General features: G+C 38.2%; 1 protein-coding gene across 3 annotated transcripts; it reads left to right on the top strand.

The window, feature by feature from the left end:
- MKKS (MKKS centrosomal shuttling protein) lies at window positions 1-27,094 on the top strand. 3 transcript variants are annotated; one of them, XM_027118187.1, is made up of 6 exons: window positions 1-127; window positions 14,926-16,333; window positions 19,307-19,482; window positions 20,420-20,530; window positions 22,158-22,599; window positions 26,436-27,094. In XM_027118187.1, the coding sequence occupies exons 2-5, from the start codon at window positions 15,349-15,351 to the stop codon at window positions 22,596-22,598; spliced, it is 1,713 nt and encodes a 570-aa protein (XP_026973988.1). In that variant the 5' UTR covers window positions 1-127; window positions 14,926-15,348; the 3' UTR covers window position 22,599; window positions 26,436-27,094. The 3 variants fall into 3 exon arrangements, with proteins under 3 accessions (XP_026973988.1, XP_026973987.1, XP_026973986.1); XM_027118186.1 differs by having other exon boundaries at window positions 23,933-26,480; XM_027118185.1 differs by lacking the exon at window positions 26,436-27,094 and having other exon boundaries at window positions 22,158-26,370.

Below are 27,094 nucleotides of genomic sequence, written 5' to 3' on the forward strand. Positions count from 1 at the left end.
GCTGCGCGTGCTCCGTCTCCAGGCTCGGGGCGCGAGTTGCCAGGACTGGTGGCTGCGGCTGCGTGGTGCTCGGCTTCAGGGGCCTGCGGGCGGCGGCTGACGGGGCGGCGCAGCGGCGGGTGCGCAGGTGAGAGTGACGGGGTCGCAGGTGGAAAAGCCGGCACTCTACCCGGCCGAAGAGAGGGGTGGGGGACTTGTGGGCGCCTCCTCCCCGCTCGGAAAGGTCACTGGTGTCACTGAAGGATATTTGGGGGCGGGGAATAGGAGGAGGCTGGTTCCTTAGAAAGCTGAATATCTACCTTTAAAACAGCTGTTGGCAGTGAATCCTTGCTGCAGGAAGGAATGTAGATGGCGAGGAGGTGTTCCAGTGGTGTAGGTAGAGTTCCAGGTATAGACCCTTCTTCCTCTCCCATCTGCGCGGCACCGTAAAGTAGAAGGAAAAGGTGTCCCAGTGAAAGCACCAGTTGCGCCTGCGCTGCCACCTGTGTCTGTCTGGGAGGTGAGAGCCACCCTCTGACGTGGAACTGGATGTCAGAACTCTGTACAGCGTGGTAGTACCAACTCTGAAAGCAGAAGCAGGATTCGGGGCTTTGAAATCTTTTTGAGAGGGAGAACTCCTGAAGTCATATACATCTTCCTCCCAAATTGGACCATCCACAAATCCTGTTGCTGTTTCAGAGGCTCTCTGTACCTGCAGTTTTTCCTTCATTAACGTCATCAGTTTATATTCGTATTTGTCACACTGTGCTGAGTTAGCAGATACAGCAGTGACCAAGACAGGCATGGTCCCTGATCACATGGAGCTTATATTCAATGATGGAAGGGGAAACAGTAAACAAGCACATTGATAAATGAACAAGATGTTTCCAGATTGTCCTAGACTGGGTTCTCTGGGGAGCAGACTCTAAGGAGATTTGTGGGCAGGACATTTATTAGGGAGGACTTTTTGGATCTTACCAAGGAAGAAAGGAAGCAGGATTGGGTGGATAGAAAAAGTTGAGCTGTAGTGTAGTCCCAAGGAGGGTCTCCACCAGTCTCACAGGAAATCCGGTGCTGGGTTGGGCCTTCATAGTTGGCCCAAGTTGGGTGAACCGCCAGGCCTTTGTACCACTGCAGTGACCAGTCATTGGATACCCATTGCCCTGGAAGGAGAGCATAACTTCAACTCTCTTCATCCAGTCAGTCCTGTCTCAGCACTACCAGGAGCTTTAGTCAAACAGGAATCTCCAGAAGTGCCTGTCTTTATATATGATGTGTATTGAAGATACTGTATGTACAGTAATAATAATCACTACCATGCCTTGAATACTTCTCACGTATTAGACACTGAACTAAGCAATAAATACATAGATATATACTTAGGAATCCTCATTATATAGCCCCATGTTACAGACTATGAAATTGAGGCAGGAAAGAAGTAATTTGCCTAAGATCGTAACTTGTGCGGGAGGTTAGAATTTGATTTCCATCGTTACTCAGAGCTTCATCACACTAGGACTCTCATGTTTAATCACTGGCAACTTTAACTTCATTAACTGTTATCAGAGAAATAAATATGAAACTCTCACCCTGTCTTTGCTATTTTGCTCTGTCCTTGAGTTTTCCGGTTTCCTTCATGATTAGCTTTCCTGGCCCTCACTTTAGGAGCCTGAGTGTTATCTTTTCTATAACATCCTGGAATCTGATTACAGATCTACCCTACTGTAATCAAAATAGCCCCGAAGACGTCAGAACCTCTTTCTTGAGAATCTGGGGGTTTTATTCACATCTGGACTAACTGAAACTGCCTATAGTTTATGGACCCAATTGCCTTAGTCATTCCAGACCTCTCTTTCTACACTCAAGGTTGACACCAGTAATGTTATTTTTTAACCTTTTGAAATAATCAAAATAATAGCTAACAGTCACAGGGTCCAGTCTGAGTGCCAGGTATTGTGATAACTGCACAACAGCCTTGTGATGGATGTCAATATTATTCTCATTTTATGGGTGATGGGACTGAGGCATTGTGAGGTTAAGTGACTCATCCAAGGTCACAGCCAGTTGCAAAGTGGTAAGGCAGAGATGGAAAGCCCAGGCAGTAGGATTCCACAACTCATCCCCTTAATCACTACACAACAATACATCCTTACTAAAATAATTTGCTGTGCTTTCCCTTCTGGAACTAGATCCTGGTGGGCTTTTTGTGCTGTACTAAGAAATGTAGGTTTCACCTTCTAGTCAGAAATGTCACTGAAGGCTTCTAAGCAAAGCAGAAACATGAATGTATTTGTTGTTGTTTTCCCCAGGATGGCTGTGTTAAGAGGGTAGAGAATGGATTAGTGGGCAATAGACTCGAACAGTGGTTCTCAGACTTAAGCTTCAGAATTACCTAAAGAATTTGTTAAAACACAGATTGCTGGATCCCAACCTAGAGTTCTGATTCAGTAGGTCAGGAGCAGCCCAAGATTTTGCGTTTCTGATAAATTCCCAGATGATGCTACTGCCTGTGGTGAGGGGACCACACTTTGAGAACCATTGGACTAGAAGCGAGGAGATCATGAGGTAATGAGGGTCTGGACTGTAGCTGTGGGGAGAAATTACATAAAAGAAATGTCATGTCAAATGGAGGATTGAGTGACTGACTTGATGAGGAATATAAGGAACAGGGCAGAGTCCACTATATCCAGATTTTCTAACTGAATGGCATGGTAGATAATGCCTTTTTTATTTTTTATTTATTATTATTATTATTATTTTGATAATGCCTTTTTTTAAGAAACAAAACAGGAAGCAGAGGAGGAACAGCAGTTTGGGAAGGAAAGAGGATTCGTCGTTATATGAGATGAGTTTAGACACTTGTGGGGAATAACAGTGGGATAAGTGGGTTTAAGCTGAAGATGTAGATGTGGGAGTCATTGGTGGATGTGTTAAAACAGAAGCTTTGGATGTGAATGAGGCCACCCAGGAAATGAACATGGGGGGAAGACGGCCCAGGACAGAGCTTTGAGAAGGGGGAGTAGGTGGATGGAAACCAAGGGGTCATTAAAGGAGACTGAGAAGGATCAGACTAGTCTCAGGTACGTAAAGAGTTTTAAGAACTCATCAGAAGTGGTGCAGAGAGATCACGGAGAAAGGGAGAGATGGGCGATCTTTATAGTCAGGGCAGTTTCCATGGAGAGTGGAGCAAAAGCAAATTACTTGGGTTTGAAGATGGAAGTGGGCAGTGGCTCTAGAAACATGCGTTATTTGAAAGGAATCAGAGTGTGTAGTACTGGAAGGAAGGCTGGTAAAGGGCAGCTACATTGGGGAATTTGTTTTTAGTTCTTTTCAATGGAGAAAAATGGTCAGGTTTTGCATAGGAGGAAGACCAATTCCAAGTGGGACGTGGAAGGTAGAAGAGGGGGGTTAATGGAGATGGAACCGTGAAGACAAAGCAGCACGTGGGACCGGCTGGAGCACAGATAACAGAAGTGCCAGGCCTTCCTCTGAGACACTGAGGAAGGAGGTGAAGATGGGAGCTGAGGTGGGCATGTGGGAGCAGGAAGTGGAGGGGCTCCTACCCAGTAGCCACGGTTTCCTCTGGCCAGTAGGTTACCTGCAGAAACGAAGGTAGAGAGTAAAATAGAAGTCTCAGAAATGATGAAGACAGAAACCAACCCATTTGGGATTCAGAGCTGACCAGGGGAACATAAAGTCATTGCTGCAGTACTAAGGACCCAATCAGCTGCACACTTAATCTGGAACAGTCTACTGTCTGCATGGTACCCAGTCCCCTTCCTCCACCAATCTGGGCATCAAATGGCAGCCAGATGTAAAGACAGTGAAAGGGGATGGAAAGATTCTCAGACAACTCTGTAAACTTTATAACAACGCTCCAAACCTTTCTGATAAACCACAGCCTGCCAGTATGACTGTCTCTTCCTCATTAGTCGCTAATCAGTCACTCACTTGTCACATCTTAGGCTGTTGACAGTTAGTAAAGCTCCCCTATAAAATTTGTGATGCTTTCAGTATATTATTTATTTATAAATACATTGAATTCACTGTAACAGTGGGGGATAACCGAGATCATGAAATGCTTACACATAACTTGACCTTCACCGTACTCTGTGCGTACTCCTGACCCGCTCCTGATGAGGCTGTGCTGTCAACAGCCCAGCTACTGCCTGTAGGTCAAGGTAGGGGTAGGATTTTGCAGAATGGAAACTTTAGAACTCAGGTGTAGTCCATTCAGTTCATCGAGAATTGACAGTAACGTTTTTGGTACCTGTGTTTTTCCAAGACTGGAAAAGCTCAGCAAAGCTGTTATTTTAGGTGATGTAGTTAGAAAAGAAAAAGAAAAAAGGAAGCTATTGTTCTCTTTAGCACGCCAGTCAGTTGAATAGGCCTGAAGACAACATGCAGTCCTTTCTAATGTGTACACAAAAACTGCCAAAATGTGAACTGCTGTATTAACAATTGAGGATAAAAAGAACTATTTTCAGGGTTAGTCATTGGAACTCAGGAATGAAGAATTCACAGATCCTTAAAAACCAACATTGCCATGCTAAAAGAAAAGGCATTGTACAATTCCAATAAACTTCATCGAATATTGCAGTCACAAGAGCTGGGTTAATTAATTGTTCAACGTTCTGTTTAGCGTTCTCCATGTTTAAGTTACATTCAGTAGTTTTTTAAAAATTGTTAAACATTACTGTTTTTTCCCAAATACTTTAAGCAGAGCAGCAATGAAGACATAAAGAATGTACCTTACACTGTGTCCAAAAGACCAGCAGGTGGCGTCCAGCAAGCCCAGTAGGCAAAATGAGAACCTTCCACAGAGTATTTCCTGCATCCAGGTTGTTGTAGGCCTAATCAGTAGCAAAGCCTGGTGGTTTTAATTGACCTGATGCTCCATAGAAAGAGTAATCTGATAGCCGGAGCCAGGTTGTTTAGGATTTCCTAGGGAGCTTAACTGCTTTTTTGCCCTTCTTTGCCCTTCACCTTACTGATAGCACCAAGAAACCCTCCTTTGGCTTGGAATGTAGCAAGTTTCAGTAAGCCTGTCAGAGGCCTTGATGGTAGAAATTGAAAAGCTGGTAATCTCTGTAATACAAATTGAGGGGAGGGAAAGTTGCTGTTCTAGACACATTAGTGCCTTAAATGTAGAGAGTATTTGTGGTCTGAAGCATCTCTCTCAGTGTTTTCCTTTCTTGGCCTTTATATGCACTCAAAAAGATGACGATATTTTAATGAGGCAGAGATACAGCAAGCTTTTCTCCATTCTGTTCATTAATTTCTCTCTATTCATTCCGTACTAAGAACTAAGCTAAAAAAACTGAACTAAAATTAGCCCCACTGATCTCAACCATTAGTAGATCATGGGTGTGTTTTTGGAGGAGATAGGCTTTTTTACCCTCTCATTTTGGACCAAGTGGCACAAGACTTGTTAACCTCCAGTGTACCTGACATGAGAAGAAAAACATGCCAGGTGTAATGCACCAGGATACTTGCCTTCTTCAGTGACCCTCACAAGTGTGCACCATGCACCCAGAATGTTCTCGTCCATCATCGTGCACCGGAAATTCTGATTGACTGTTATTGCCAAAGCTGGGATACTAATTCTTGACTTTTGAAAATTGCTGTTAAGAATACCAACCAAGACTTTTAGGACTCCAGAATCTAAGATGAGTGCCACAATTAGCTGACAGTAATTTTGGAATCAATCATTTAGAATTTCCTCATGTATAAAGTGGTCTCATAAAATTGCTATGAAAACAAAATGAGAAAAAATATGAAACCTTTTGAATAATGCAAAGTATACATTTTTGAAAGAAGAGTATAAGAAAGCATAATCTGTGTTGATGGCCTCTAAACATTTTCTAAACAAAAGGCATTTCAATGGATAAAGCCATAAACATCTACTTTCTGTTTTACTTAATGTAAAATTTACTAATCTCATTTCCTTTCTCTTGGTTTCCTCCATCAAAAGCGTTCCATACCTTCTGGTTTTGTTTATTTGGTTTTTTTTTAGGAGTGTGTTTAAATAAGATTCAGGAAAGATAAGGGCAGTGGCAGGTAGACTAAAGGAGGGTAAGGAGAGGAAAGAAGTCTTCCTGCTGTTACTTTTGTTGCTGCTTTACTCCAAGCAAACTTGAAAGGCTCAGTGAATGAACAGCAAGCACTAACTTATTTTAGAAACCATCCTCTTATTGCCCAACAAATCTGATCATGTTGAGCATATTCTTGAGAAATTTTTGTTTCAGACGCAGGAAACTCTCGAGTCCATAAAATAGTTCCATACCACCTGGAATAACTTGTTGCCAAATGTTTGGGGGGAAGGACCATTTTAAGATAAGCTGTATCTAGCTTCGTTTTTCATCCCCCAAGTTGGAGCTCCCTGTCTCCCTGCTGCCCAGCACCGAGAACCTTTGTAAAAGTCACGGTTTTAAAAACCATCTCGTAAGTTCATTTGAAAAATGAGTTAGGGTTTCCCTGGTGGCGCAGTGGTTGAGAGTCCGCCTGCCGATGCAGGGGACATGGGTTCGTGCTCCGGTCTGGGAACATCCCACATGCCGCGGAGCAGCTGGGCCCGTGAGCCATGGCCGCTGAGCCTGCGCGTCCGGAGCATGTGGTCCGCAACGGGAGAGGCCACAACAGTGAGAGGCCCGCGTACCGCAAAAAAAAAAAAAAGAAAAATGAGTTAATTGTTAGGTATTCTAGTAAGACTTTGTATCATCCTGAGAAGCAGCATGTAGCAGCTATGAGCATGGGCTCTGGAGAATTTACAAAAATACTTATTATTCTTAGCATATTTAGCAATAAAGCACTGAAAAAAATCTCAAATTTCTATCAATCAGCGATCTGTCAAATTAGGGCATTGCCATAAATCAAAAGCTATACAGCCACTGAAAATCATAATGAAGATTTGTATTCTTGGGGGAAGAAACGATTACAAAACAGCATGTATATTCTAATCACATTTTTGTGAAAACCAAAATAACTACAGATATTTTAGCTTTCTTTTTCTTACATCTGTATTTTCTAACTTAAAAAAGTAAGACAATTTTATATTTTTTAGAAAACGGCAGTAATGCTGATTTTCATTTTGGAAAAAAAAACCCACGAAAAGACTTTAGGAGAAAAAAATGGGTTAAATCAAAATTTTATCCCCAAAATATATGGACTGTATTTAAAAGCTCCACAAGAAGATATGAAGAAAATAAGGAATGCATCATTTCACTGACTAGTTTGTTGTCTTCTTCTTACAACTAACAATGAGCCTTATTTAGTGAAGTCTAACTTGTCTGGCCGTAGAATATGGGTTATTTAAGCAACAGAATACATGTAAAATGCTGGAAAGCTATTAAGCGAAATGAAGTAGGTGAAGGTTACTGTGCCATTTAAAAATAGTCCATTTTGCTTGGTGGAGATGGACTATCATGCAGATGGTGTGATACTCAAGTGTTTTTATGTGGATTTAAATGTGAAGACTGTGAAAGTACTTTGTAAAGTAAAAAGCCCTGTCATCCTGATCCTAATAATTTTCCAGGCCTCTCAAAGGACAACAGGATAATCATCAGAAAATAGTTACCTGCTCTCTCACCCCCATTAGCCAAATCAATGTGTGAGATATGGAGAATTTGAGGAAATGGGGGCATGTAGGTGTTGAGCAAATATTACAGCAATTAATCATTAAATCAGTCCACATCAGTTACTAACCAGGAAGTGCTGTTACTGGGCCTCAGTGGTAATTTGGCAAATAAGAGTTTTCAGCCTGAATAGGTACTAATTCCCAGGTTTAACTAAACCTATATCTACAAAAAGATGCATAGATCCTTAAGTTATTCTAGTGGAAAAGAATAGTAGTCTGGGGCTTCCCTGGTGGCGCAGTGGTTGAGAGTCCACCTGCCGATGCAGGGTACACGGGTTCGTGCCCTGGTCCGGGAAGATCCACATGCTGCGGAGCGGCTGGGCCCGTGAGCCATGGCCGCTGAGCCTGCGCGTCCGGAGCCTGTGCTCCGCAACAGGAGAGGCCACAACAGTGAGAGGCCCGCGTACCACAAAAAAAAAAAAAAAAAAAAGTAGTTAAGCACAACATAAATAAAATGGAGCACCCTCCTTTGTCCTTAACACAGTGATGACCCAAAGATGTATTGAGTACAGGGAGCTAACTTGATCCTAATCTGATCCTAATTCTCAATACATCACATTTCATCCTGTGACCTACATGGAGAGAATAGTACCACACTTTCCAGAGATTGCTGTTATAGCTTGTACTTTAATTTGTTCTGAATTTTAATTATTGAGTTATTTATGTCAACTTTATTATTATATCCTTTTATCCAAATGACTCTTTGCTGTAAGCTGTTTTCCTAAAAGTTTGCAACTCAGGAAAAAGTAACAAACAAACAAAACAAAACTAACATATCATATGTTAGTTATGTTAGTGATCATGAGAAGTAAACAGTGAAGAGCAGAGATGCCATCTATGAAAAGTACTGTGACTTGATAAGCTCGTGTTGAGAGGGACAGAGTTGGAGGTGTTAAAGTCACCTTAGGTACTGAGACTGGATGTGAAGGACAGTATCTTCTAACCCTTTAATTCAAGGTATTTTGTGGACAAAAATACCACCTATCAGTCAACACAAGCCGGTTGACTTTGGTGCACCCTCAGTCCCTCCTTCCATCTAGGAAGTAACCCTTACTGTAGTTCTTCCCTCATTACTTACTCCGAGTCACCCGGTGCCTCCCCCAGTGGTTTTATTGTTTCCTCAAATCTCAAATGTCCCAAAGGCTTTTGCACAGTGGACTTTGCAAGGAAATGTAATCATGATACAGTTATTTGTGATTGACTTTTTCCAAAGATAGAACATGAGCATGTCAATAAAAGGTGTGGTCTCTAAAGGCTGCAAGAAGTGTATAGGATGCCAAAGCACTTTAGAAAAGAAAAAGGCATAAAATACTTGGAGTTACAAAGTAGGCCATGTTTTTTCCATCTATTAACTTGTTTAAGCTTAGCAACAAAGTCCTTATTAAATGTGAATTTGGACCTCAACGAGAAATGGTTTCTAATGCTGGGAGTAATATATGTACATAGGCATAACTCTAAGCCTTCTGTTTTTTCTAATATGTATATACGGAACACAGAGACAATTTAGGTATTTAGCTCACTAGTCCTGTATATTAATCTTGATTTAAAAGGGAAGGAATAAGTGAAAATTCTGTTCAGGCATTTTTCTTAAGGCATTCACACAAAATTACTGTAAGAAATTTTACGATACTGAAACTCATATACATGCAATTGAACCTAATTCTTAGTTTATCCTGTAGATGAAGAAGCAGTCCTTACTGTCCTGTGCCCAGAAAAGAACTTGGAGAGCAGGTCCATTCATAGCATCACAAGTCTATAAGCTAATCACTAAAGCCTAGTGAGTGCCCTTAAGTGAAAAAGTATAAGGAGTCCAGTTGTACGGACTCAAGTTCCCAAACCCAGCGGATCATCAGAAACAGACTTCCTGGGCTACACTCCGTGCTTTCCAAATCAAAGATAGAGCAGAAAGACTGTTCTCAATACTACTGAGCTTTGAAACTCCAGGCAAGTTACTGGCCCCAATTTCTTCATGTAAACTGGATTGACAGTAACCCCTGCAGGGTATAGTTATTAGAGATAAGGGTAAACACTCTAAAATCCAGTGGTTCAGCACATAAACGTGGAAATGGCATTAATTCATAGAGTCCAAACCAAAAGTCTTTTGCTACAGTTGGAATCCATGCATGACTCAATCTCAGTTGAAGCATCATCACTCACATCCTGTCAGAATGCAGAATCTGAATTCTTACTGCATATTTAAGATTGCCATTTGATTCTTCTGTGAAAATTGTGACTAAATATATATTTTTAAAAAATCTAACTTCATTATGGCTCAGAGAAAGTATACTTAATTATATAAAGAAAACCAAGGATCCCCACCCCCCAGGCCGTGGACCAGTACTGGTCCAGGCCTATTAGGAACCGGACCGCACAGCAGGAGGTGAGCGGTGGCCAGCCAGCGAAGCTTTATCTGCCGCTCCCCACCGCTCGCACTACCTCCTGAACCATCTACCCCACACCCCCCACCCCTGTCCGTGGAAAAATTGTCTTCCATGAAACCGGTCCCTGGTGCCAAAAAGGTGGGGACCAATGAAGAAAACGATTTTTTTTTTTTTTTTTTTTTGGCGGTACGCAGGCCTCTCACTGCTATGGCCTCTCCCGTTGCGGAGCACAGGCTCCGGACGCGCAGGCCCAGCGGTCATGGCTCACGGGCCTAGCCGCTCCGCGGCATGTGGGATCTTCCCGGACCGGGGCACGAACCCGTGTCCCCTGCATCGGCAGGCGGACTCTCAACCACTGCGCCACCAGGGAAGCCCAGAAAACAATTTTGATGCATGAGTGTTTCCAAAGATTCCAGTGGCTTTCCGAGCAGGTAATATTGCTCCTTTACAGTTTCTGGCTAAACGTTTAGTATTACTCTATAAGCTTACCAAGCCTGATTTCCTGCCATCCCTTTAAGTCTACAACGTCTCTTTTTGTTAATTAACATTGCAATGTATTGTAACCAAAAACTTTTAACAGGCAGCTTTTATTAGAGTGCAATATTCTGCTTGTGGTGGTATATATAGATGTAATTTGAGGGATTTTTTTTATTTTGTTTCTTTTAACTGTTGGCCTTTTCTTAGGTGCACTAATGCTGAAGCACTATGAGCTTTCAGAAATTCTGGAGAGACTACAAAGTTCTGATTGTTATGGTACCTCTAGTTGGGCTCATACATTTGGGGTGGCACAGGATCAAAAGCAGCCCTGTCTTCCAAATTCCTAATAAGGATGACCTTCCTGAGCCAGGCAGAGTGGCAGTCACAAGTCCTGAGAAGAACCACCTCCCAGGGAAATAGTAGACTTGAGAGCTTCAGGTGAGTTTGATTTAATGTGGTCAACCAAATGGCATGTTCCAACAATGGGAAACATAATCTTTAAGAAAGTATAGGGCTCTGGCAATAAAAGCCTAAGTTGGTGAGTTAACCTGTTGTTTTTATTATGAACCACTGGCAAAATATTATCCTACAGTTGCTTCTAGAAAAGTTGGTTCCACAGAAAGCTTTGACACTTGCCTGAAAGGACAGTCAGTCCATTACTTGTCCTGCCCTTTTCACTAGCAGTGTCACCAGGATCATAATTGTATCCAAAGGAGCAGTTTTTCCCCTGCCATAAATCCATGTCGCACTTACAGATCTGTAACTTGCAAAAGGTTCTTTTCTTTATTACTGTTCTCTGATTTTTCCAAGATAAATAAAACTAATTGTATTTATTCCTTAATATCTACAGTCAGCCCTCCGTACCCATAGGTTCCAAATCCACAGATTCAGTGAACCACGGACCAAAAATATTTTTAAAAATAATTCCAGAAAGTTCCAAAAGCAACTACTTACATAGCATTTCCATTGTATTGGTATTATAAGTAATTTAGAGATGATTTAAAGTATCTGGGAGGATATGCCTATGTTATATGCAAATACTTCCCCATTTTATATAAGGGACTTGAGCATCTGCAGATTTTGGTATCTGAGTGGGGGGGTCCTGTAACGAATCCCCCATGGCTACCAAAGAATGACTAATATTTTAGCTTCAAAGTAATTTGTTACTTTTCAGAGTCACTGAAATAAGAGCATATAGTAATATAATTCAGGTCTATAGACCCCTATCAATAATTCCCAAATCCAGAAAGTTCTAAAATCTAAAAGGTTTTGTCATAACTCCGTAGCTAGTTGATCTTAACTGACATGAGGCAATTTAATCTTTATTCCACTTAATATGAATATTTAGTTTCACTGCAGAAATATTGTATTTGATCATGAGTGTTATACTGTATTATGATTATATTGATTCTGGGTGTTAAACACCATATTATTTTGATTATGGGTGTTATACACTATATTGTATTTCTAAAATCCAAGAAATAATGAATTATGAAACTCATTTGGCCCCAGATGGAGAACTGTAACCCTATAATTGTGGAACATTTTCTATTTTAATATACCATTTTGACCTTCAGGTGAGTAATAATGTCCTAGCGGTTGAAGTACGTCAAAAGAATGCGCTGTATCTGTCTGTTATTTAAAAAAATTTTTACTTTTATTATGGAAAGTTGCAAACAAACCCCAAATAGAGAGGAATAGTATATTCAGCTCTGTAGTATCCATCCCCCAACTTTAACAATTATCAACATTTTACCAATCTCTTTTTATCTATCCCCTCCCTTTTTTTTTTATTGCTGGAATACTTTTAAGCAAGTCTCAGGTTTTGGTATGTATCTTTAATGGTGAGGATAAACACATACAACCACAAGTATATTATCACACTGAAAAAGTTAATGGTAACTCTTACTATTTAAGTTCTAGCACAAAAGCATTCATACACAGTACATGAGGGTGAGCCAATAAACTATTTACAAAATAGGCAGTGGGCTGGATATGGTCCATGGGCTATAATTTGCCAACCACTATGATGGTGTAGTCCATTACTTCATTAGGTGTTGCAAAATTATGCTGCTGAAATGCTATTGTTTCTTCTCTGTTTAGTAGCTGGACCAACTTTGCCTCAACTATTCAGTTACCCCTCAAAATGCATATATACAGGAAAAGCAAGATATATGGTTTATTTCCCTTTATCAGTTTTTATAATAAATTTGAATTATCTCAGTCTATTACTGTCAGTATTCTTTTTAATGCTTAAATTGTCCCATCTTAGATTCCCTCCAAGTTGACTCCTGTGTCGTTTTTTTTTTTTTTCTTTTCCTGTGCCCTTTGATATGATCCAAGTGATCTTTAATAACATTATTACTTTTTGGCAGAAAAATGTCCCCAGCTCATCTAGTTTATTTCTTGCCTCAGACCTAGAATCAGCCACTTCTCCAAAGAGCCCTGATTCCTTTTAGGAAAATATTTTACGTGTTTATATTTCTTTAAATCATATTTTAAAGCTCTGAATTTAGAATATAGTCATGTAGGTTTTAGTATTATTTAATTGTTATCCATCACTGCAAAAAGCCCATCTGCCAGGCCAGTGCATCCAGGAATAGTCAGGGCCATTCATGTGATGGTAACTTTTGGAATAATGGGTCACATTGTTAGGAAGAAAGAAATAGCTGAACTGACACTTCCAAACCTATGCTATAAGCCAGCCCTGTGTTTCGTTTCTTTTTTTTTTCAATTGTACCTTATTTTGTCTAGATCTAGACATAGGACCAGAAGTCAGCAAGTTTTGACATCCTAAAAATGATTTGGGAGTCACCAACACTCTCTTCCTTTCTCATTTTATAGAGATATTAGCCAAAAGATGTGGTTACTGGTCTCACTACCACAAGACTGTTAGAGGTGCCAATTTGGCATTCTGCTTTTGAAAAGTCATATGTCACTATTATGTATTGAAAAGTAACTAGAGAAATCACTTTATTAATCACAGTCTCTGTTATGATTTGTGGTTTGTGTGTGTGTGTGTGTTGTAACGTGCAAATTTATGTATGGAAGTCACTTCACTAAGCTTTCATTTAAATGTATTTCACAGATTTTGCCAAATCTAAAATAACCTTTGAAATAATATTTAAGTACCTTTGTTGTTCCTTGCATAAGATGAACAGGAACTTTTTTTCCTCCTCGTGCTATAAAAAGAGATGACTATAGCTTTATCATTGCAGGGAGAAAGCTGGCCATCATTGCTTTCACTTTATTTGGGCCCAGTTGCCATGGTTACAGCCCTTTAACTAAATTGGGAGGAGTGGTAACCAAAAGAACACTTTGCATAGCATTCCCTTGTTCTCTTCACATCTTCTTTGCACATCTTCAAATCACCTTTTTGGTCTGTATCATATTGTGCCATAGACAGCTCTGGGTAGTACTGTAGTCTGAGTAGTTCAATTAGTTTTATTTGTGCTAAACACTGTCCAGTGGTTAGCATATTCCTGAAAATAACTAATAATTGGCTGAACCTTTACCTTCAAAGCACCAAGCCTCAACAGATAAGGTCTATGACCTGAGATTTTTATCCTTTCCACATATTATTATAGTATCAGTATTTTATGCCTCAGGCACGCTTCTTCCAACCTCGTTAAGGAAACTAGTACAAGCGCTAGCACACTTGGTAAATGATAGCATTTTATATTATTTACCCTCTTTGAGATCACATTGCAAATCAGATCCTATTTTTCTCCTTGTCATCCAGCACATTCCCTGGCTTTTGTATTTATTGTCATTAGCCAAAATTTGGGGGACGGTTAGATATAGGACATCGAAACTGAAAATCATTGATTGATCGGGTAAAACTACAGGAAACTGCTCTGAATTTAGCCAAATATTTAAAATTAAAACATGGTTTATTCTTTGGTAAATGTGTTGTGTAGATTTGTCTAGCTGGATGTCGACTGAACATTAGAGAGTGTCTGTATTAGGAATCCCAACAGTTATCTCATTTTCATAATTATTTATAAGCAGGATTTGATATAAATGCACTTGTATTCACACCTAAGGTTTCCAAGCAAACGAAACTTAGAGAAGAAACAACACCAGATCTTGATGTAAGAGAATAAAAACATTTGGGACCCAGAGACCAAACTCTATGCGTTTCACATGGCATTTGTCTTCTAGAAGCATATATCATACTTGAATAACTGTACTGTAAGCTTTCTAGCTGTGTTACTGTGCATTCCAAAATTATTAAAATATCAATACTTTTTCATGCAGGGATTCATTGAAGAATAAAGAAATGAATGTTCAGTCTAAGTTGATTTACATTTCTCATTTTTGGGGGTTTGTGCCAGTGGATAGTTCCTTTTTCTAAAGAAGGAGCAGAGCATTAAAAGTAATTACTAAACTACAATCTATTAAATGTTTTGGAATTATTTCTCTAAAATGTTTTATTTTTATTTCTTATAGAAAGAAGCAGCTTTGAGTCTGAGCTTGAGTTTGAAAGAAGAAATGAAAAATAGCAAATGGATCAGAAAGAACTGGCTTCTTGTAGCTGGGATTTTCTTCACAGGCATCCATCTCGGAACATATTTTATACAGAGAGCTGCAAAACAATCTGTAAAGTCTCAGCCTGAACTCAAACAAAAGAGTTTGAATAATGAACTAAAATAAATATTTGGAATTACTAATATGTCATTACACCATTACGTGCCGATTAGTATCGTAAGCATGGAGCTAAGTATTTAATTTTATAGCCACAACGCTGTATATTCGGACTTTCATTCCTGAAGGATAATCTTGTTAAATGTTGAAACCCACCACAATACAATAAATAGAAAACTCTGGTTAACTAAATAAAAGCTGTCTTCACAAATTACCACCTGAAGTAAGATGAGTCGTTTAGAAGCTAAAAAGCCCTCATTCTGTAGAAGTGAGCCACTGACAAGCGAACGAGTGAAGGCCACCCTCTCTGTCTTGAAAGGCATCGTCACATCCTGCTATGGCCCGGCAGGCAGGCTGAAGCAGCTGCACAACGGCCTGGGGGGCTCTGTGCGCACAACCTCCCAGTCGGCAGCCCTCCTCGCCAACCTGCCAGTCACCCATCCCATTTTAAAGATACTGACAACTTCTGTGCAGAATCACGTGTCCTGCTTCAGTGACGGCGGCTTATTCACAGCCATTCTTTGCTGCAACTTAGTTGAAAATGTTCAGAGAATAGGTTTGACACCGACCACTGTCATTAAGTTAAATAAGCAGCTTTTGAGCCTCTGCATCAGTTACCTAAAATCTGAGGCCTGTGGTTGTCGAATCCCAGTCAACTTTAGTAGCACTCAGATCCTCCTCTGTTTGGTGCGTAGTATATTAACAAGTAAACCTGCCTGTATGCTCACCACAAAGGAAGTCGACCATATCAGTACTTTGATTCTGAGAGCCTTTCTGCTTATAATTCCAGAAAATGCCCAAGACCACATCATTTTAGGAAAGAGTATAATTGTCCCTTTAAAACATCAAAGAGTTATAGATTCTACTGTGTTACCTGGAATACTTATTGAAATATCAGAAGTTCAACTGATGAAGATATTACCTATCAAAAAATCAGATTCCTTCAAGGTGGCACTCTTTTGTGTGTCTTTATCCGGAGACCTTTCTGATACTGGAGAAGGAAATGTGGTGGTGAGTTACGGAGTTTCTCTTGAAAATGCAGTCCTGGACCAGTTGCTTAACCTAGGAAGGCAGCTAGTTAGTGATCACGTAGATCTTGTCTTGTGCCAAAAAGTTATACACCCATCTTTGAAGCAGTTTCTCAGAACGCATCATGTTATTGCTGTAGACAGAGTTGGAGTGGCTGTGATGGAACCCCTGAGTAAAGTGACAGGTAAAAAGCACTCTCAGCGTTTGCCCCTTATGGTTAATAAATCACACTTCTTTTGAGCAAAGATAGTCTTGGTGTGTGTCAACTGTTAACATCTTGAACAATTTGAGAAGCCGCCAACCTCACAGTGTGTGTGTATCATTTCTGGTGGTTTCTGGAAAAGATCCTGCATTGTTCACTTATTAAAAATTGAGTGATGAGGACTATTTTCTAGGTATTTTCCAGCCCCAAAATGTACTGCAGAGTCTGTCATAATCTAAAACTATTAACCCCCAAACATTTTACAGATTATTGAGAAATCTAACATTTTCATAATCACATAAAGTCTTTCATACTTGAAACAAAATTCTTCTACTTGAGTTTTACAAAGCTCTTATTGTATTCAGAAGGTAGTTTTGCAACTAGAATATTCACTTTTATCTAACTCCAACAAACAACTGTACTTCTGCCTAAATGGTGGTTCCTAATTAGGGGTGTGTGTGTGTGTGTGTGTGTGTGTGTGTCCACAGGCTAGCTTTCAATATCCCAAATATTTCCAGCTAGGGTCCTTGAGACTGAGAGTTGGGATCATCTTTTACTTTCAGTGCTTACAACAAGCCTGGTCCACAGAAGGGGTTCTAAAATATATTGAATTAACAATAATATGTTTATTAACATACAGAATTATAACAGGCAAGAAATTCACCGTATTTCACAAACTCAGCAAAAAGAAGCAAATAGAAGTTTGGTAGTCACCTGCTAGAGCCAAAGAGAAATGACAGGCTGAAAAGTTCCTGATTTGAGTCACTTTTCAGTATCTCTTTAACTGCATTGACAACCCATCAGAAAGACAATCATTTCATTCAGATCAATTTCAATTCGTAAGTTATTAGACTTAAAAATTTAAGTCTAATAAATTTTGTTAAAACTGTTAAAGTTGACTATTTTTAGTCTTATTATAAATCATCGAAAAGGAGAAGGATGAGTGCCAGTACTGAATCCCTAAGATCTCTGGGCTATTGCCCTGCCTCTGTAAGACTGTCAAATGATCGTTAGTGGAAATTGTTAAGAAATAACAGAAAATCATTCTTTGGAACTCATTGGTAATATTGTGGGTCAGACCCATATCCTTAAATATTTACTGGCTTTTCATGAGTCAGATGATTTCCAGTTGTGAATATTGAGTATTATAGATTATGTAGTCAGTTTTTAAACTGAAGCATTTTTCCATAGAAACAATATAAGTGGGCACTGGGTTTCCACACCAGCCCACAATTGATATTTTATCCCATTTGTAACTAGAACATGGTAGAACATGAACTGACCTATTTTATTTGAAAATGGATATGAAAAGTTATGTGTTTTCCAAGTATTTGCAGTTGATTCTTTGGAGTGTTATCAGATGTTATCTAGAAGTGTTATCAAGAGATCGCAGAGCTGACAGTGAGACTGGGGAGAGTGTCAATGTTTTTTATAGACATGCCCTGCCCTGCTTCCCCAAATTATGTATGTGTAATGTTATGCAAAGCCACAGCTGCAGTCTTGGATCTCGGGAGCAGAAACTTTTTGAGACACAAGGGAAAAGGGGGGAAAAAACTATACCAGGCCGATGGTTCCGGTAAACTAATAACAGGTGAAGTATGTTTGGGACCTAATGCATCTTCTCTGGTGTATCTAGGTTAACATTACCTCCTTTCTCCCCCTTCAAACAAAATTCCTCTTTACTGATGATCTAGGTTAAGTAATGGGGTTATTGTGCTTGGTTGACTTGTGGGTATGAAGCTTGTCATAGCTTACAGAGCATTTTTAACATTTGGTTTGATTTATTTGTGAAATAGACGTGATTATCCCCATTCTGGGAAAGCCCACCCAGAAGAGTTAAATGACTTGCTGCACATCAGAGGATAATCAGCGGGAAAGGGGATCCTCTCCTTACAAATTCTCTGTTGGTTCCACCCTTGAAATTATACAAGATGTAGAGTTTTGTGGTTTTTTTCCTTAAATTTTAGATCCCTCAAGTATTCCTTATTCTTTGAGAATTCAGAAGTAAAGAGGAAAGGGTATTCAAAGAAGTGAAATTGTTCATGATTATTTTCTGGTTTTTTACAAAATTTTTGAGCTGCACATATTTTTAGACATAATTATTTTAATCCCATTAGTTTCAAAGAGGAAACTGGCCCAAGAAGGTACATTGCTAAGAGTTACAGTTTTAATCTTAAGATTTTAAACTAGTATTGTTACTCCTTATAGGTTTGTGCCATTTCTTACATAACTACTACATTTAGAGATTTTTAGAAACCTTCAAGTCATCCTAACTTCTCATTCATATTTTTATTAATTTATGTTTTGTAAAATTTTACTATTTTACCTGTACAGGAAGGAGGGCAAAATATAATCAAAGAATAAGAAAATGAAATAAGAATGTCACATACTTTATTTTGGCATAATTTAGGTAGTTGTTTATATGCAAACAGTTGTTAGGCAAAAAGAAAAAAAAAATTCCTATATGTTCTATGGAGCCCCAAAAGAATTCAACTACACATCTATTTGCATAGCTTACTTTGTGTGTTCTAAGGTAAAAATCATAACACCTTTAAAAAATGACCTGTCTCCTCACTTCATCCTCATTCCAGATTAGTGGGGTTGTTAATTTGGGGTCTCTGATCCCTGCACAGGCTTCCAGGGTTCCTGGACTTCCTGAAAATGTATGCAAAATTGTGTGTGTCTTTTTCTGGAGAGTACAAAATAGCTAAACATGTTCAAAGAAGTCTGTAAACCAAAAGAACCTCTGCTTTATCTGCATATGATTTTAATGACAGAATACTACTTATTTCATAGGTTTAAGAAGATGCATCTTACTTCTTTATCCTATATTTCATATCTTAAATGATATGCTTGTGGGGCTTTTATATTGGCTAGGAATAAATATTGTAAATGATTATATGCTCCATCTTCACTCATCCATTTTGTGTTTTCTAAACTTTTTTTAAAAAATAGGAACAAGGCCTATCGGTTCCTTGGACTCAATCTCTCCCAGTAGTTATGGAAGTGTGAAAGATTTGTGCACTGCAAAATTTGGCTTCAAACATTTTTTTCATCTTATTCCTAATGAAGCAACTGTCTGCAGCTTGCTTCTCTGCAACAGAAATGACACAGCCTGGGATGAACTGAAGGTAAGTAATAAACTGAATTCCACGTCTAGGGGCTGAGGCAGGGATTAAATAATCACTCAGACAAGTGCTATAATTTTTTTTCACATCGGTGAGCTATGCTTTTTTTTTTTCTTCATAACTTCCCTAGGTTGTATAGAAAGCAAAAACAACAAAAATGTGAGAATTAAAATTACAAGTAAACTGATTGAATTGCCTGTGATACTACAGAAACTTGGCATGTTGCCTCTTATTATTTCTAGTATTTTACAAGCAATCTGAAAGTCCTTGATGGGGACTTTTCTTAAGAAATTAACTTCAATTGTGTACTTGTTGATGCTAATGTGTATGAATAATTCACTTAGCAATAGGTTCCCCAGTTATACCCATCATCCACCTCTTAACAGCATGTTGTCCACGAACAGCAATAACACATGCAGCTTTTATACAATGGAAGCGATGCCCTATGGCATTGGTCACAGACTTGAAGAATGCATGCTCAAGGATCTATCCTTGGTGAATATTCAAGGTCTGTGTGTTTTTATTACTGCTTGGTTGGATCATTTCCATAGCAACTTGAAATAAATTCTGTAGCATTTATAACAGCTAAGTTATTTAGACTGAAATATTTTTTGGTAGAAATATTTGCATACCTTGCTGATCCAGTTATTGTGTTTGTGAATCTCAATTTGAAGAGCTAAATGTATATGAAAGAGGATATTAATCCAGACCATGAAAACAAACATCTGGCTAAAGTATTTTCTTTCATCTCTTTATTATTTCATCTTTATTATTCCAAAATGTATTCATCACATGACAACCTTAGTGACACCAGTTTTGTTCTTCTGCAATTAAAATCAGCCTCTTTGAGACCACTCTCTAAGTTGCCTTGAAAACGTGGTTATATTTCTTTGTGTTTCTGATGTCAATGTCAGATACTGGTGATTCGTTTCTTTTTTAGCTCACGTGTCAAACAGCACTGCATGCTTTGCAGTTAACAATCAAGGAACCATGTGTTTTATTAGGAGGTGGCTGTACTGAAACTCATTTGGCGGCATATATCAGACACAAGGTAGGTTAGATAGTCCTTCTTAAATTATCTGAATTCTCAGCAACATTCATTTTATGAAATAATAAGCTAAATCATAATACTCTGGAGCCTCTAATGCTTAATTTCTCAGTAGTCTTAAAATCAAATATTGTATTTGAACACACTTGAGGAAAATAACATTTGCAAATATAAGGTAATATCTTTATCACAATGATTATTAATCCAACCTTTTAGCAGGTGATCGCATTCTTTGAGTATTGTCTCTACTGCCTCTTGAAATGAGCATTCTGTTAATGGGAGCTGTCATCTTAGAGATCTCAAGTGCTGTGGTACAGTAATAATTGATATTCATTATGAAAGTGTTGAGATTCTATAGAATACTTCAGTACCTTCTGCATCTTCAAGAAAAAACTTAATTTCATTTATTAAAGCGTGCTAATTATTAGACTCTATTATAATTTTTAAATTGTTTTTCATTTATGATATATTGATTCTATTAACTAGAATTGTTTTATTAATCTATGAAACTCCATTTCCTGACAGTAAATTTAGTGCATTGTAGTTCTTATTAATTATTTCATTAACACTGACCTACTCTATTTGAAAATGGATACAAAAATGTATGTGTTTTCCAGGTATTTGCAGTTGGCTCTTTGGTTAGTCAGGAGTGCAGAGCTCCCTGGGATGCCTGGAATTGGGTGTAAACGCTTTTCATAGACATGCCTTGCCCTGCTTCCCCAAATAATTTAAAATCTGTTTGAGGATAAAGCCCATTCATGAAAAGTTATTAGAATTTACATTATGAAAAACAAAACCATTGCCAATCTATTGATGCTGAATGGGCAATAACATGGTCTGCAAATGGGACTGAGTAAACTAGAATAAGTCTTTTGGAGAAGGAAGGTGTTTTGAGTAGGATTTTAAAGAAACAGTATAGCACTGAAAATATGGGGAAAGAATATGCCATAGAGATGATCTCATCTGGTTCCAACCTCCTGGGAAAAAGAAAAAAGTGGTCACTGTTTTTAAGTAGTTAGGATATGGGTTTTTAACTATCATTCAAGTATGAGTTTGCTAATATATTACTTTTTCTATCATGAAATTTCTAGGATAAACTTTTTAGAATAGTGGAAAAGAAGCAAAGTTGTATAACCTTGTCATTAATTTAAAAAGAAGAATAGTTATTTTTTAAACATTAATGTGAAAATGACACGTGCTTAAATGGTTTTTGTCTTAATAATAATACATGTATTCGCATTTTAAACAAATCTCAAACATTTGCCAAGCATAAATAAGTACTTCATCTGGGACATTAGTCTTCCAGAAGTTCCTCCCGGATGTACAGAAGCCTGTGATTCACATATTACACCTTGTCCTTCATGTATTAAGGAGGCAGTACTGGGCAGTCCTTCAGAATAAGTTGATGGTGGGGTTTATTCTGAGTCATTCATTCTGATAACATGACTGGTAGCGAGCATTTTTACTACAACAACCAGGTTAAGGGATTAGCCTGACCAGCTGGCCCATCCATGCCCTTTAGCCTTGTGCCAAACCCCTATGAATAAGGGTCTGATCAAGTATTTTTCAGAAACATTTTTGCATATTAATTGCTCTGTTCTGTGTTTTCAATGGTTTTGTTGCTCTTTAGATGCGTAGCGAGCCAGAAGGCATTCTTAGAGATGACGGATGTACCCAGACAGAACTCCAGCTGATCGCTGAAGCATTCTGCAGCGCACTCGAATCTCTTGCTGGCTCTTTAGAACATGACGGAGGTGAAATTCTCACTGACGGGAAGTATGGACACTTTTGGTCAGTTCAGGCTGATTCTCCCTCTGTTGTGAACTGGCCAGATTTGCTTTCAAGTTGTGGCTGTGGACTCTACAGCAGCCAGGAAGAACTTAGCTGGTCCTTTTTAAGGAGTGCTCGTCTTCCTTTTGTGCCTCAAACCTGCCTTCCGTGTGAAGCCACAGACTCAGCTGGCAACCTGACCTTGGACTGTTTTACTGCAAAGCTTAGTGGCCTGCAGGTGGCTGTGGAGACTGCCAATTTGATTTTGGATCTTTCATATGTCATTGAAGATAAAAACTGATGTAAGAGAATAGCATGTTTATATTACAAAAAGAAAAACTAGTGACATGTCAATAAGGAAAAATATTGAGTGCATGTGTTGTCTCTCAAAGACCTGTTCTGCATATGGGATTGATGATTCATAAATTTATAGATTCACTTATTTAAGAAAAAAAGAATTGATTCTTGAATACCACATTATTATACCACAGAATAATAAAAATATGAAGCATTGTTAAAGATATGGTAATTATCTAGCAGTTTCCACAGATACCACTGTACATTGTTCTAAATTTCTGTTCTCATTATTTTGACGTCATTCTGAGAGCATAACAGAATTCTTTTTTAAATCCTATGTTCTTGTTCGGATATACTTATTACAGATATTTTTTAGTTCGTAGTAATTACATATGTTTAAAACTAGATTCCAAAGTATCACAAAGCATCTAGTACATACTGCTCATTCAAAAGAAGTATTCAAACTACGCATTCAGTAAAATTTCTGGGTTCTTCAACTGAGACTATATCATTCACTGGTTGGGTAATTGATGTAAGAGCTGGTCTACCTACAATTGCTAGTTTGTATCACGGTTCTTCATTTTTGTTATTTTGATGAAATGTGTAATCAAGGAAAAATATAGATTTATATAGTAACTAAGCAGCATAGAGAAAAGAAGTGGAAAAACTATTTCTCTAATTTAGTCAAGAGTGCCAAAAAGAAACTGGCACAGCTCTCATATTCAAAGTAAAGACATGTCATATCAAGGAATATAATTTGAATTTTATGCAAATGCAAGATGTATTGATAAATTGAAGAAGAAATACAGAATGTAGCTAGAAGAATCAGTATGGAGCTGTAACATGTTATATTAAACTTTAGGAAAACATCTTGAACAGTTTGGGAAAATTAAACAACCTAAGAGTCAATGATCAGATCTATAGCCGTGATAGAGGGAGATAGAATGTTTAAGCAATTTCCTCCAGTATTCTTGTAATCTAAAAGAATTTTTATCCTGAGCCAAAGAAGAAATTGCAGTACAAACACAGCAGTGCAATATATATTGAAAAATCAGCTACACTACAAGCTTCATAAAATATTTCTCTAAAATTTCATGTCTTTTATTATTAGGGTCAGTCTGGCAGAGTGGTAGGCAGCCTCTGAGATGGCCCCAGTTACCCACTGCCTCCTAGTTTTCAGGCCCTTGTCTAATCCCCTTGGTTGAGTGTGGGCTGGATGTAGTGACTCCTTTGAGTTTTCCAGTTCTCAGTTGGTGAACAGGAGTGTCTTAGGGCAGTTATCCTGTGCCTGATCTATCACTGTATATTGGGACATAACTTGTCTTTGTGGGTCTACAGGTGGAGAGGAACTGTGCTCCAGGAGCTGCACCTAAAGAATCACACACAGGGAGCCTCACCCACCCTGACCTGACTTCAGTCATGAGATTCTGGACTTTGAGCTGATGTTGTAACGCCATGAGAATTTGGGGGATCTGGGAAGGGTGTGAATGTGTCTTGCATGGGATGGGCAGCCTCCAAGATGGTCCTGCCTCTTGGCGTGCACACTTCGGGTGTGGCTGGGACCAAATGACTAGCTCTTAATGAGTAGAATACAGCAGAAGTGATGGGCTGTCACTTCCAATAGTGGGTTGTCAAAACAGGCTCCTCTCCTTATCTGTCACTTGCTCACTGTGACGGAAACAAGCTGCCAGGTTGGGAGCTACCCTCAAGAGAGGCCCACGTGGCAAGGGACTGAGGGAGGCTCCAGCCAGCAGCCCACAAGGAACTGAATCCTACCAACAAACACAAGAGTGAATTTGGAAGCAGTTCCTCCTTAATAGGCATCAAGATGAGTTTAGCCTCTATATCATTGCAGCCTCATGAGACACCTTAAAACAGTGGATCTAGATAAACCACTCCTTGATTGATTTCCTGACCCACAAAATCTGTGAGATAATAAACTTTAATTCAAGTTTGGGGTGTTATTTGTTATGCAGCAATTAACACCTAATAAAGGCAAGAGTAAAGCTTATTTATAATTACATACTGAAAATTTGATCACACAAGTGGAAAAAAGCATTCTTGATGCCATGCCTTTGCATTTTCACCATCATTCCAAACATAAAGGCAGGGTTCATCACACATGTTTACAATGGGGTTTTTATATTCACTTAAGAAAGGGTGTCACATAGAAATATGGGAATTATCCTGGGTTCTCAGGATAGCCATTTTTAGCTCTGTCATTTTTAACTTTGCCTTAAAATTCAATTATATTCCTTGGTGAAATACAATTGCTCTCATTTTGAGTATGTCATAAATTTGTTGAAATATTTTTATAAATTCATGTTTCCTGAAGTTGTATACAATCCTTAGTAGAAAACACTGGAAATTAAAAAAAAAAAAACTGTCTTAATAGTTCAAGAAAATCATCATTCAAACTCAGATGGTAAAATACGAGATGAAAATTCTTGATGAAAATAATTTCAGAGGAGCTCATTTTGACAGAAATCAACAACAAACTAGCAGCTAAGTTAAGCCTTGGGCATTGTTTGCTGACAAAGTAAGATTGAAGTCTGAATATTGCATTATGTTTCCTCGGGCAACAGAACAGGAAGCCCTGATAGCTACAAAAAAAGGAAAAGGAGAATCATGCAGGAAAGAATGAAGTCAGCACTGCTCAATACTTTTGTGGGACTCACAGGACACGTCTCATGTTTTATTATTATTAATTAGTAAAGTTTCTTGAACCATAGGATTAGCATCTTTTTAATCAAAAGAGGTTAGGATTTTGGCAGCATAGAAAACAAAATTGGAGAACTAACACAAATTAAAAGACATTTTAAGTCAAAATACTCATTTAATCTTATAAATACCCAATTCCTTAATTCTTCCATTTATACTTGTATCAGAGAATCTTTATATGTTAGACATTTAAATCAACTGTTAGAGTGGAGTATTTTCCACAGGATATTTAAATTATTATTATTAGTTCTTTTTTATTATCATAGATATTCTTGAACCCAGTTTGTATAATCAAAACTTTTGGGGCATTCACGTGATAGAAGAGGACTTTTAAGTACCCTCATAAGACCCATCATATTCTGTATTCTTACATTGTTGAACAGTTTTTTGGATAACTTTAAAATAAAACAATATTGTTTATAGTCACATAAATTATATAGGTTACTATTTAAGAGTATCATGTACAAAAATCACTCTCATAATCAATGCAGGGCCTGTCAAAACATCCAATTAGGTTATTCATTTCTGGTGATCTTTGGGGAATAGTCAAGGAGACTAAACATGTCTTATAGGTCCCTGTTTCAGCTGTATTGTATAAATAAATCTCTCTCTTAATCTGAAGGAAAAGGCAAGTTTGAACATCTGATACCTTTATAATTTTTTTTCATTAGTTAAGTGTTTCCACTTAGTAACTATAGTGTCCCATAATCCTTGGAAATGTTTGCCATTCACCTACAAAATTTGAGTTTAGATGCATCTAAACTCAATGTTAGCCTGTATTTTTGGATTACAAGTAGATTTATATGTTTCTTTATTAAGAATATAGTAATACTCATATAAAAGAGAATGCAATCTCTGAAAACTATTTGTATATGTAGATCAACCCGTTTGTTGGAGAGAGAATTAATAGACTAGATGTATTAAAAGCAGTGGAATACCATTATCTGTAATAAATTGTGACTTAAGAGGGAAATGAAGCAACCTGACAATGTTCTATTAAGAATTCACATTGGGGAAACCTTTATAATAAACATCCTATTTTATTTAGCCCTGTAGCTTTTGTTTGAAGCATTGTGACTTCATTTTGAGAAATGTCAATTGATTTCTTTCTGTTTGCCAGACACAAAAGTCAATGGTGTTGAAGATTTAAAAAAAAAGATTTGTTCACAATCCCTGACTTCAAGGAGTTGATCATCTGGCCGGCAAGACATATTTTTTAAGTATTATTTTCCTTTCTTCTTTCATAACATTTTGTAACAGTAGAAATTTTGGAAAATATGAATCTGACATACACACACAAAACAAAAACAAAGTCAAGAGTAGTCCTACTACCCAGAGATGACCACTGTTTACATTTTATGTGCATCTTTTTGGTTTGTCCTCTGTGTACAGTTTTCCAAAAATGTGATCATATAGGATGTTGTTTTATAATCTATTCTTTTTACTTAATATGTCATGAACATCATAATCATGTATAATAATTACACATTCTTCTACTATATCAGTTTTAATACCTGAAGAAATTTCAGTTGTAGAGATTACAGGCATGCCTCGTTTGATTGTCCTTCACTTTATTGCACTTCACAGATATTATGTTTTGTCATAAATTGAAAGTTTGTGGCAACTCTGCATCGAGCAATTCTATTGGCCCCGCTTTTCCAACCACATCTGCTCACTTTGTATGTGTCACATTTTGGTAATTCTCGCAGTATTTCTAGCTTTTTCATTATTATTATATTTGCTGTGTTGATCTGTGATCAGTGATCTTTGATGTCACTA

The sequence above is a fragment of the Aethalodelphis obliquidens genome, unplaced genomic scaffold, assembly GCF_003676395.1.
Source record: "Aethalodelphis obliquidens isolate GAN/ISIS:26980383/991018 unplaced genomic scaffold, ASM367639v1 scaffold18, whole genome shotgun sequence".
NCBI lineage: Eukaryota > Metazoa > Chordata > Mammalia > Artiodactyla > Delphinidae > Aethalodelphis > Aethalodelphis obliquidens.

Coding starts and splice junctions, on each gene's coding strand:
- MKKS (XM_027118187.1), top strand. CDS start 15,349: ATGAGTCGTTTAGAAGCTAAAAAGCCCTCATTCTGTAGAAGTGAGCCA. Junction 19,483..20,419: donor CAGCCTGGGATGAACTGAAG/GTAAGTAATAAA, acceptor TTTCTTTTTTAG/CTCACGTGTCAAACAGCACT. Junction 20,531..22,157: donor CGGCATATATCAGACACAAG/GTAGGTTAGATA, acceptor GTTGCTCTTTAG/ATGCGTAGCGAGCCAGAAGG.